The sequence below is a fragment of the Erpetoichthys calabaricus genome, chromosome 4 (assembly GCF_900747795.2).
Source record: "Erpetoichthys calabaricus chromosome 4, fErpCal1.3, whole genome shotgun sequence".
Taxonomy (NCBI): Eukaryota; Metazoa; Chordata; class Cladistia; order Polypteriformes; family Polypteridae; genus Erpetoichthys; species Erpetoichthys calabaricus.
Window position 1 is genome coordinate 195,007,948 of NC_041397.2, and position 12,617 is coordinate 195,020,564.

General features: G+C 34.6%; 1 protein-coding gene across 1 annotated transcript in view; it reads left to right on the forward strand.

The window, feature by feature from the left end:
• LOC114650474 (C2 domain-containing protein 2) overlaps window positions 1-9,101 on the forward strand; it is a 140,519-nt gene extending 131,418 nt beyond the window's left edge. Inside the window, exon 14 of the mRNA XM_028800126.2 lies at window positions 7,291-9,101. Within this exon, the coding sequence (XP_028655959.1) occupies window positions 7,291-7,517 (227 nt within the window). The 3' untranslated portion in view covers window positions 7,518-9,101. The remainder of the gene's footprint in view (window positions 1-7,290) is intronic.
• The last annotated feature ends 3,516 nt before the right edge of the window (window positions 9,102-12,617 follow it).

A 12,617-nucleotide genomic window follows, 5' to 3' on the forward strand; every position in this document is an offset into this window, starting at 1 on the left:
AGAGATGACACTGTTTAGTGGATGCAGTGGATTTTCCATAATTGATAGGAGCCTCCTGAGTGCCCGTCGCTCTGCCACAGATGTCAAACTGTCCAGCTCCATGCCAACAATAGAGCCTGCCTTCCTCACCAGTTTGTCCAAGCGTGAGGCGTCTTTCTTCTTAATGCTGCCTCCCCAGCACACCACCGCGTAGAAGAGGGCGTTCGCCACAACCGTCTGATAGAACATCTGCAGCATCTTATTGCAGATGCTGAAGGACGCCAGCCTTCTAAGGAAGTATAACCGGCTCTGTCCTTTCTTACACAGAGCATCAGTATTGGCAGTCCAGTCTAATTTATCATCCAGCTGCACTCCCAGGTATTTATAGGTCTGCACCATCTGCACACAGTCACCTCTGATGATCACGGGGTTCATGAGGGGTCTGGGCCTCCTAAAATATGCCCTTACTAATCTTGTGATTCTACCAGGGACTCTAAAACACCTAAACACCTCCAACAGAAGAGTATGTGGGACTGATCCAAAGGAATTAGCAATGTCCAAATCCATGACACAAAGTTCTCCTCCCCGCCTCTTGGCCAAATCATATTATTATTTTCTAAGTACACAGAAACACCTGCAAGTCCTGCCTTCTGTATCAATGTATCAATTAATTCCTTAACCATAAGGTAAGCAACAAACCCCCATGCAACAAAGCTAAACAGTTTTTTTCAATCAAAATTAACAAGACTGTCTGGATGAAACTGATAAATGCCCACATTTTCATTTGTATGACAATATTTTTAAACAAAAAATAAAAAGAAAATTTGTTTGACAAAATCAAAAACTGTAACAGGCAACAAAAAATGACTAAATAGTCTCCATTTTGTAAATAAAGTCTGTAAGATAAATCCATATTCTTCAGGTTCATGCATGCAAAAATAATCCAAAGCATGCATTAACCTGAGAATATGGATGATATGAGAATTACTTTACCTAGTTGCTGAAATCTAGTTCTCTATATTTTGAGACGGTGCTGCTTATACTGTGAAGGCTCATTCAGTGATGCCTATCAGGAAGCCATTTATAGCAAAGCCATTAAAAAAAAATGTCCTACTTGTGACAGCTTTATTTTATCAGTTAATTTAAATGTATATGAATATATGAAAAGATTTGATGGGAATAGATCTTTGTACCTTCTATATGTGTTGTTATACTGTATACAGTATATTTGTTGTTTTTTGTGTAATCCTAACCATGAACTAACTTATACCTGCCCACCTTGTTCTGGTTACTGACAGTAAACTATTTTAAAAGCAACAGTTGGCATTCACTGTGCTGAATCACGTCATAGTTTTAAGCACTTCTGTCATAATGCTTCTTAATCCATCTTTGCTTTAAACACTTTTTCAGTTAATGTTTCTTCTTGGCTCATATCCCATAGATCTATTACTTTTATTCTGTGCTTTACGTAGCTCTGATATGCTTTTTTGTAATACAGAGACCAAAACTGCTTACAGTATTGCAGGTGATGCCTCATATGTGCATAGTAGTTTCCTTGACTTTACTTGACGTAGTGTTTGATGTAACCTACTCTAATCCCGCTTAATAGTTTTGGTATACTGTCCTTTTGTTCACAGTGAAAAGTCCTCTGCAACTACTAAGTATTTCTAATAGATTTATTGGGTCACTGTTGGCATGTGTATAGAGTACAGTGAAATTCTCACTGGTATGTTTCTAACAATATGCAACACATCACCACACTCCTGCTCCATGATTTGTGAGTTCAAAAACTTACCATGAAGCTTCTGTCTTCCTTCCCTAAAAAATATCAGCACATTTATCATTAGAGTACTGATTGACTTGGAAAACATATCACGTCAGTAAATTAACACTTCCTGTTTAAACAAATTATTTTTGCATCTATTCTTTAATTTAGAAGGATGCTAATGCTAATTTATGCTGCAACTTTACTTGCCACATATCTTCCCAGCTCTTTACAGATCCATTTTGTTATGATTTTTCTGACCTGCCAATTGCCATAGTTTAGTGTTTTCTGCAAACTTAAAACCCAAACTTAACCAGCTTTTACTACATACAGGTGCTGGTCATAAAATTAGAATATCATGACAAAGTTGATTTATTTCAGTAATTCCATTCAAAAAGTGAAACTTGTATATTAGATTAATTCATTACACACAGACTGATGTATTTCAAACGTTTATTTCTTTTAATGTTGATGATTATAACTGACAACTAATGAAAGTCCCAAATTCAGTATCTCAGAAAATTAAAATATTGTGAAAATGTTCAATATTGAAGACACCTGGTGCCACACTCTAATCAGCTAATTAACTCAAAACACCTGCAAAAGCCTTTAAATGGTCTCTCAGTCTAGTTCTGTAAGCTACACAATCATGGGGAAGACTGCTGACTTGACAGTTGTCCAAAAGACAACCATTGACACCTTGCACAAGGAGGGCAAGACACACAAGGTCATTACTAAAGAGGCTGGCTGTTCACAGAGCTCTGTGTCCAAGCACATTAATAGAGAGTCGAAGGGAAGGACAAGATGTGGTAGAAAAAAGTGTACAAGCAATAGGGATAACCGCACCCTGGAGAGGATTGTGAAACAAAACCCATTCAAAAATGTGGGGGAGATTCACAAAGAGTGGACTGCAGCTGGAGTCAGTGCTTCAAGAACCACCACGCACAGACGTATACAAGACATGGGTTTCGCATTCCTTGTGTCAAGCAACTCTTGAACAAGAGACAGCGTCAGAAGCGTCTCGCCTGGGCTAAAGACAAAAAGGACTGGACTGCTGCTGAGTGGTCCAAAGTTATGTTCTCTGATGAAAGTAAATTTTGCATTTCCTTTGGAAATCAAGGTCCCAGAGTCTGGAGGAAGAGAGGAGAGGCACAGAATCCACGTTGCGGGAGGTCCAGTGTAAAGTTTCCACAGTCAGTGATGGTTTGGGGTGCCATGTCATCTGCTGGTGTTGGTCCATTGTGTTTTCTGAGGTCCAAGGTCAACGCAGCCGTCTACCAGGAAGTTTTACAGCACTTCATGCTTCCTGCTGCTGACGAACTTTATGGAGATGCAGATTTCATTTTCCAACAGGACCTGGCACCTGCACACAGTGCCAAAGCTACCAGTACCTGGTTTAAGAACCATGGTATCCCTGTTCTTGATTGGCCAGCAAACTCGCCTGACCTTAACCCCATAGAAAATCTATGGGGTATTGTGAAGAGGAAGATGCAATACGCCAGACCCAACAATTCAGAATAGCTGAAGGCCACTATCAGAGCAACATGGGCTCTCATAACACCTGAGCAGTGCCCTTGACTGATCGACTCCATGCCACGCCGCATTGCTGCAGTAATCCAGGCCAAAGGAGCCCCAACTAAATATTGAATGCTGTACATGCTCATACTTTTCATGTTCATACCTTTCAGTTGGCCAACATTTCTAAAAATCCTTTTTTTGCATTGGTCTTAATTGATATTCTAATTTTGCGAGATACTGAATTTGGGACTTTCATTAGTTGTCAGTTATAATCATCAACATTAAAAGAAATAAACATTTGAAATACATCAGTCTGTGTGTAATGAATGAATCTAATATACAAGTTTCACTTTTTGAATGGAATTACTGAAATAAATCAACTTTGTCATGATATTCTAATTTTATGACCAGCACCTGTATATGTTGTACATTATTATCGTTTACATAATTTGAATAGAGTATTATTCCCTGTGCATTCCCAGTCTAAATGAAACACTGTAATTTATTTCACATTTCTTTTGGTTTTATCACTTGCCTTTCATATAGTACCATAGGAAAGGATTTTTTAAACCTGCAATAAATATTCTATGAAGCACGATTAAATGCTTTTGTTCCTTCTTCATATAATTCTGCTATTTTTGTAAAACATGTTCTCCACTATCTAAATCAATTTTGAATGTTTGTTGGTACTCCTATACCTGGTATGTGTTGCTTAATTAGGCTGATGCTAACTTCCACCACTAGTGTTACCACTGTAAATGTGAAGCTAAGTAGCCTATACGGTAGTGATTAAAAGTTAGTGAACCCCTCAGAATGTTCTATAATCCTGGTGGGTGCAGCAAAAATAGAAAACAAATTCACTTAGAATAATTTAAGCCTCTTCCAGTGACCAGTCTCCCTACCATCCCTACTACATCAACAACTCCTACCGTATCAACTGGAATGGCTGGTGAGAAATTCACCTCTGACCATCAGTGTTGACTGCCCATAACTGAAGACCAAGTAAGGAGACAAATGATGAAGATACACACAAGAAAACCTGCAAGAAGATGGAGTCAGTACTAGAATTCTTAAGGCCTACACTGACCAACTTTGTGGTGTCCTCTGTCACCTGTTCAGTCCCTCCCTAAGGCTTCAGAAAGCTCCACTGATGTGGAAAACGTCCTGCATTGTTCCTGTTTCAAAGAAGGCAAATGCTTCTTCATCTAGTGACTACAGACCAGTGTCACTTGGGTCTCATATAATGAAGTCATTTGAGAGACTGGTCCTGGTCTGTATGAGTCCTCTTGTGGTAGACCATCTGGACCCACTTCAGTTTGCCTATTGGACAAAGATTTTTAGTGGAAGATGCAAATATACATCTGTTCCACAAGGCTTATACTCACCTGGACAAAGCTGCCAGTACTGTGAGGATTATGTTTTATGATTTATCCAGTGCATTCAATACCTTCCAGCCATCCTTGTTAGGGGTAAACTCGGAGATATGCAAGTGGATGAGCCTGTGGTGTCATGGATAATGGACTGTCTGTCGACCAGACCATAGTTTGTGAGACTCAAGGAGTGAGTTTTTAATACAGATGTGAACAACACTGGACCACCAGATATCTATCTATCTATCTATCTATCTATCTATCTATCTATCTATCTATCTGTCTATCTGTCTATCTGTCTGTCTGTCTGTCAGCATTACGCATTTTTTTAAGGCTCCAAAATGATGATGTTGTCCTTCTGTTCCCATTTGGATTAAGATCTGGGAACAGTGCAGACCATTGCGATAAAAATGAACTGAAGTGGAGTCATTGTCATGTTTGTTAGAAATGAGATGATGCCCGCTTTGTGGAGTCATTGTCATGTTTGCTAAAAATGAGATGGTGCCCGCTTTGTGATATATAGAATTATCCTGCTGGAAATACCAAACTGAAAAAAAGTTAGACTGTGAGCATAAAGGGTTACACACGGTCTCCTCTAGGTATTAGGCATGTTTTGGAATTCAGATGATGCTCAGGTGGTATTAGGTGGCTTAACTTTTTGCCAAAAAGAATCCCACATCATCACACTGTACTGCTGACACAAACCAGAATGGATCAATGAATTCATGTCATTTATGCAACCTTATTAAAACCTGTTGCAGCAGAAATTGAAATATGCCAGATCAGGCAACATTTTTCCAGTCTTGCTTGTCCATTTTTTTTTTAACCATGTTCCCACTGAATCCTCATTTTGTATATGTATACAGTATGTATATATTTATGTTTATATAGTATGTATGCAGAAATCTCAGATTTGCAGAGTACTATAAGGCTGTTTGTTAGTGTTATCAGTAAAGTTATAAAAGCAAGATATTTGAAAAAATTTGATTATAGCTTATATATGCATCAAAACTTCAGCAGTGTTAAGATGTTGGAAATAATATGCAAACATCTGTTAAATGTAATTTTGTGTTTTTTTTCTATATTTCATGTTTTTGTGTCACTTTGTTTGTCATACATTATACTTAATCTTGGCTTTCTTCTTACCTTTTTCCTTTCATTCTTTCTTCCTTTGCTAACCTGACATAATTCAGAGTAAGTTATCACAATAGTAGATTAAAAATAGAAAATGTTTTTAAAAAAGTGTAATTTTAACAAACATTTTGTAAGGTGAATTGTTTTTTTTTCTTCCCAAAGACAGACGGTAAACGCAATAAATAATGAAATGCCTTATTTTAAAATCATATGTTAAGTGGAAAATCTTTAAAACCTTGTCCTATAAAGGTTTATTTTTCTTGCAATTTTAAGTGCATTTTTAATGAGCAAATTTTCAAAGAAAAAATCATGGGTTTGGGAGTAGTGTAGAATATTGTCTACCTTGAAATCTGTGTGATACGTGAAAAGAGGTTTTTTCCCTTATGCATCAGAATGTTTTTGAGGTGTTTTATGTATTCTTAAACCCTCATTTCACACCACTGTACTTTATTATCTGCTTATTGATTACTTAAACCATACTGTATATTGACTTTTTTCTAAATGTTCCTTTATTATATCTCAAGCTCCTTCAATGTTTATTTTATTAGTTGTAGTACTCATTTGCTTATAATGGCCAAATTATTGTTTTTAATTTTGCTTATTTGACCTTCTGAATTAACTGTTTAAAAAGCATTCAACGCTGTAACACTCTTATTCCGAAAAAGCTGCTGCTTTGAGTTTCCATTGATGAAAAAAATTAAGTATACTGTACTGTATAATGTTCTAAAAATTAAGAAAAAACATTTATAATAAAAACTGCTGCTTGTTGGTTAATGATAAATATATGAAGAGTTCCTTTTCATTTAATTTTTCACAAGTAACTAGTAATTGTTCCAGTTTATTTACCAAAGCTTTACTCTTTGAATCCAATATTCCGTTATTTTATTCAGAAACTGTGTATATTTTATAAGAAATTGCAGTAATATTGCACACTATGCCATAATGTACAAAGTAAAATACAGAGTAATGTCATCTAAAATGTTATAGTAAAAATTATCAATGTTGCAAAGATGGTTTAAATATTTTATTTATCTGGAAGGATTTATTTTGTTTGAAATGTAAAACTTTTCATTAACAACTGCATGATGGCATGTACAGTATTTCTAATCTGGACAAGTATTAAGATGCAAATTGCTTTATTTGCCATCCATAAGAATTAAACTTTGTCACTATTTATTTTAGCTTTTTATTTTAGGGTCACCAATTAAATGAAAAGAAAAATTTCAATTTTGTGTTTTTGATATAGCACATGTTTATTCATTTTTTTATTTCAGTAATTACCATCAGTAAATATTTTTCAGAATATTAATTGCATAAAGTAGTATTAGTCAGCCTATTTATACTTATGCCTGAAGCTTTTTGTGTTGTTTAATTTAGTACTAGTCACAAACATTTCAAGGGAAATATTTTAATATGGTTTGTACTCTTGGGCTATATCACAGTAAGGCATGTATTAAATTAAAACACATTTAAGGTAATCTCAAAAAAGATATCCAACATTCTCTTTTGATATTTGTTTTATAGGAAGTTTCTTGCAGAAGAGCGCCAAGTTGTTCTTTCGGCGCAGGCGCCACAGGAAGGACCCAGGCATGAGCCAGTCACATAATGACCTTGTCTACCTTGATCACCCTGAAACTGTTGATAAAGACAGAAAGACTGCAGCATTCACTCGCATCATTAACAAGAAGTTGCTTCCAAAGAACAAACACAGGAGTAATCCCAATGGTTCTGTGGTAGATCCAAATGCATGAATGAATCAGATGATGTAAACAAGTTCCTTAAATACTTTATTTGATAAATGGTAAACATGTATTTGTTGGGGGGGTGGGGGTGTTGGGATTTGAGTAATGAATACTTTACGGTTTATAATAGAAAAAAAATTAGTAATGCTGAACTAATATATACCAGAGGTTATTAAATATTTATATATAGGTATAAGTTTGAATGTTAGACACACTTTTAATTTATTATGGTGTGATCTTCTGTTACTGCTGATGTTCTATAAATGAGGTGTGATATGGAACTGGATTTACAAAATAAAGGGAATTTCAGATAGATATGAGAATTATGCAATACATACAGTACAATAAGTCCAAGATGCTCTCTTTTCAACCTGATTCAATACAAATAAAGTAGACTTACTAGCCTTATCAAAAGTATTTTTAAAGTGAGTTACATGGGATGTTTTTTTATTGTAATATTTGTGCTAGTCAGCCTGCAATTAGCATTAAGCAACATATATTATTATTTTCTTTCTTAACATACTTCACAGCCAAATTTATCTCTTAATTTCTCATAAACATGACAATTGAAAACTTTACCAAAGTATAAGCAAACATCCAAAGATTTGAACATAAAAGTAATTGTTTTTGGTGTTCTAGTGTTGGAGGCTAGTACACATAAAAATAAAAGCCACCAATCTTGCTTCCGAACATTTTCCTATGCTACTTGTAATTGCAGTTAAAATATTCAATAACACTGATACCATCCACCTTCCACTCAACACATTCCATGCACCCATGTCCAAAAACAGAGATCAGACAGGTCAGCAAGGTTTGACTTTACCATTGTCAGTTTCTGCTTTAAGTGCACTTACATATGGCCATATGAAGAGAATTCTTTAAGGGACAACTTTGCAGAATGTAATTACAGATAAGATGCAGGGATAAGATTTCATAGCATTGCATGAGAACTAACAAAGTAATCCAAGAGATAAGTATGTGTACTTTTATTTTGCATTTTGTCTTGCCACTCCATATATTGCATCAAGTCATTGTGAATAGACAGATACATACAAACATTTCTGTGGAATTATCGCCAGTTCTTATTTCAGTGATTGAATCTTTACAGCACAAATTTTAGAATGCTCAGGACAAGTGGCTCCAAAATGTTGCCTGACAGTATAATATTTAACAAATTTCACAAAAATGAGATGCGTACCTTTCATTCACCTGTAAAATATATATTGTATTTTAATTGCTCTTCTAGTCTAATCATTAAAATACCAGTAATTGATTTATTTTTTATTACAGCCAATTTAATTTACATTTAAGAGGAGCTAAAGTCTGTTTTTTACCCATCAGCATTTAAATAGCTGGCACAGCGAAATGACCATGTAGTAAGACTGGCATTTAGGTAAATCTGTCTGTTTTGATTACATTGTGCATTTAGGAACCTCTATTCACCTAGCCCTATCATCCCCCTTTCTTTGTGCATCTTGTTGCCTTTGTTCATCAGATGTTCTAGCCCTTACATTCCTCTTTCTTTATGGTTTTACTTGGATTTTGTTCATTAGATATTCTAGCCCTTACATCTCTTTCTTTTGGCTTCTCTTTGCCTTTATATATATATATATATATATATATATATATATATATATATATATATATATATAATATATATATATATATATATATATAATATATATATATTGTGTGTGTGTGTGTATATATGTGTGTGTGTATATATATATGTATATATATATATATATATATATGTGTGTGTGTGTGTGTGTGTGTATATGCATCTGTATATGTATATATATAATATATGTGTGTATATATGCATCTGTATATGTGTATATATATGTATATATATATATATATATATATATATATATATATATATATATAATATAAATTATGTGTGTGTGAGATAAATATATCACATGGCAAAATCAGCTAAAGGCTGAATGGTACTATACATTAAGTAAAATTGTTTTATGCATCTACAGAACTTATTAAAAATACGTACATTGGACACCTATAATTACAGAAGGACTGCTGTCACCTGACATTAACCGTGAATATCTGCTATAATAATTTTTTTTGTATGCATGCTGAAACCTGAGTTAATCAAGTAAAACTTCAAGTTTCAAAATTACTGTTTGTAATTACTATTAACATGAAGTTTTCCAAAACAGAAAACTTTGCTTTCTGTGATCTGAAGGCTCTGTTTCTGAATACTGATGCTTTGAAATGCATATGGTAAGCTTTGTAATGTCATCCATAGATTCTCATACTCTGCCCATGAGAAGTTATCTTGCTGCTATTATTTATTAATTCTGACCTATTTAAATCAATGATCATGTCTTTCTTTTACATTAATGCATTATTTTAGTATTTCAGTTGCGTTCTCTTCTCTGATTGCAGGCTCAAAATATATGCACAATCCAACTGCATATTACTAATTAAAAAACACATATCCTTAAAGACCTAAATTTGTTTAAACACAATAAGGCAAAAGCAGTTCCAAACTGATGAACATAAATGGAAGCAGTACTTATCTGTTAACATTATTGTTGAATTATGGCTAGTCAACTATGAAGTAAATAAAACAAAAACTTCAGTCAGCAGCATTTTTTTTTCTAAGACTCTGTGAAGTGCCTTGAGCTTGGGAAAGGCGCTGTATAAATAAAATGTATTATTATTTTATTATTATTATCCCTGGAAAAAATAAACTTGTGAGATTTATAATAGACAGAGACAAAGTTCTGGAAATTCTACAGTATATTTCTGTGCTGGGTCATCTTAATAGGACCACAGACTCTTTCCATCTATTGATTCCAGTGCTCCCAGTTTTACAGATGGATTTCCATGGGTTGGAAAGCCACAGTGGTACCAAGTACCACAGTAGGACACCGAGAAGAACTTCTTTCTTGTGGTGTTAGTCATTGTGAGAAACAAATATTGTATCTCAGTAGGTATGTTTATTTGTATTAGAATTTACAAAGATATGGAACACCAATATCTAGTTCTTAATTCTTAATTTGTTAATTTATCTTAATACTCTTAATTCTTTGTTTTAAGCTTTTCCTCTATTTACTATACACTTTATAATGCATATGATTGTATATTAATGCATAAAAAAATCATCTTGCTGAGAAGAATCTTATTTAGTGTAATAACTGGATTGCTATTAGGAAGAATGAAGTTAGATGCTTAGTTTCAGAAATGGATGGAGACACGCCTCTAACAGGTTTGCTGCTGTGCATACTTGACCAGTGCATAGACCATGCCTCGCCATGCATGTTTCCATGTTAATTTTAGTTAGTCAATTGAACGCAGAACATAATCTTTTCTGGGGAGACACTCGCTCACAAAGTCTAAAATGCTTATATGTGTATAGTGTTCTGAGTACGGGCTTGTTTGTCATTTACTCAAATGTAGCCATACTTAGTTGTTTTATATCTATTAAGTTTGCACAACTTGTAATAGTGTCATGAATACTATGAATATATTTTCCAGTTATTCTGATTAGAGAATAGTGTTGCATGTGGTTCCTTGCACCATAGTTTGATAGACAAGTGCCAACAATTATGACATTGGAAACAATAGAAATCAATTCCTGAATAACATTCACATTTACTTCATTATGGGTTGAATGGAATTCTCTACCTATCTGTTTCTAAACTAGCTTTTTTAATTACTGGGTCAAAGGCAGCCATAGTCTGTCTCCCTAGCAGCAAACTTGAAGATGGGTTCCTGCCCTGAGCTGGTTTCTAGTACACCAGACATACTCAATCTTACACGCACATTCTCACATACCGGGACAGTTAATTTAGCATGCACACTTTTGGAATACAAGAATAAACTGGAGTACCAGGAGGAATCCAATGCAGACAAGATGAGGAGGTGCAGTGAGGGAGGAGAGAATTAATATCTTCTACTTGAAGTTGTGATACAGCATTGGAACGCCTTGAAATAATTGATAAATGTATGAATTGAAGCTTATATCAAGCCACTGGCTTAAACAGCAAGATGTGAACTAGAAAATCTGATAGAAAAGAACAAGGTTAGTATAGTTAATGAAAACTAAAATCAAAACTGAAACTATTATTTAAAAAAACATTTTTGTAAACTGAAATAAAATAATTAGCAAAACTGAAATGAAAAAATAAAACTAAATGAAACTATTAAAGAAGCTGGAAAGACTAACTGAAATGAATAATAATTTACTATAAATATGTTTAGTTTTCATTTTTGAATGAATATTCTTTCCATTAGTCTTTAACCCTTGTAACTTTTAATTCTAAAACAGAAAGTAGTCCACCACAAGCCACCCGCATATATTCATCCAGTGAACGGATGGTTGGTGAAGGAGGGTGGGTGTTCACACAGCATTTGCGGTGGCAGAGCGAGCTGAATACAGGCGCGTAAAGCGATTTAAACTGCCGCCTTTCTTTGCGCTTGTTGTATATCAAGATGTAATTCATACGCCTGAAATTGGAATGTACTGGTCAACAAAACCTTTACCGTATGGACAGAAACATCACAAGTGAGTAACATTTCAGTTTACTTCGCATGTGCTGTGCCTGCTTTTTGTTGACAACAATTCACCTGCCACTTTGTACAGGAGAAGTCCTTTTTGAAAATAAAACTGCACTTATCGCGAGACTGACGGTCAACATACAAGATCAGCATATTGTTGCTGCCCAGTCACTTTTGCTTTAAAAAATTGTTTAACAACAAAGCTATACAAACCTGGTAAAATTCCTGAGTTGTCAGTGTCTCTAATGAACTACATACAGGTGGGTAGACGAAGAGAGTCTGCCACCTTGTGAAAAACTAAACATATTAATGTGTTTTTGTATTTATTCTATATTTTTTAATTTCTTATTTTAGTTTATATTCACAGGTCAAAATACCTGATATTGTGAAAATAATCCAGTAGCAGAACTATGTTTTAAAATATTCCCCTTTTTTCAGTTTTTCTCTCTCTCTCTCAAATAGATAATTGAAATATCATATTCTTTTTGTTCTTAATATCCGACATGTCATACATATTGCATACCAGGGATTTTTCCTGCCTCGTGATCAAACCTGCTGGGGTAGGCTCCAGGTTTCCTGCGA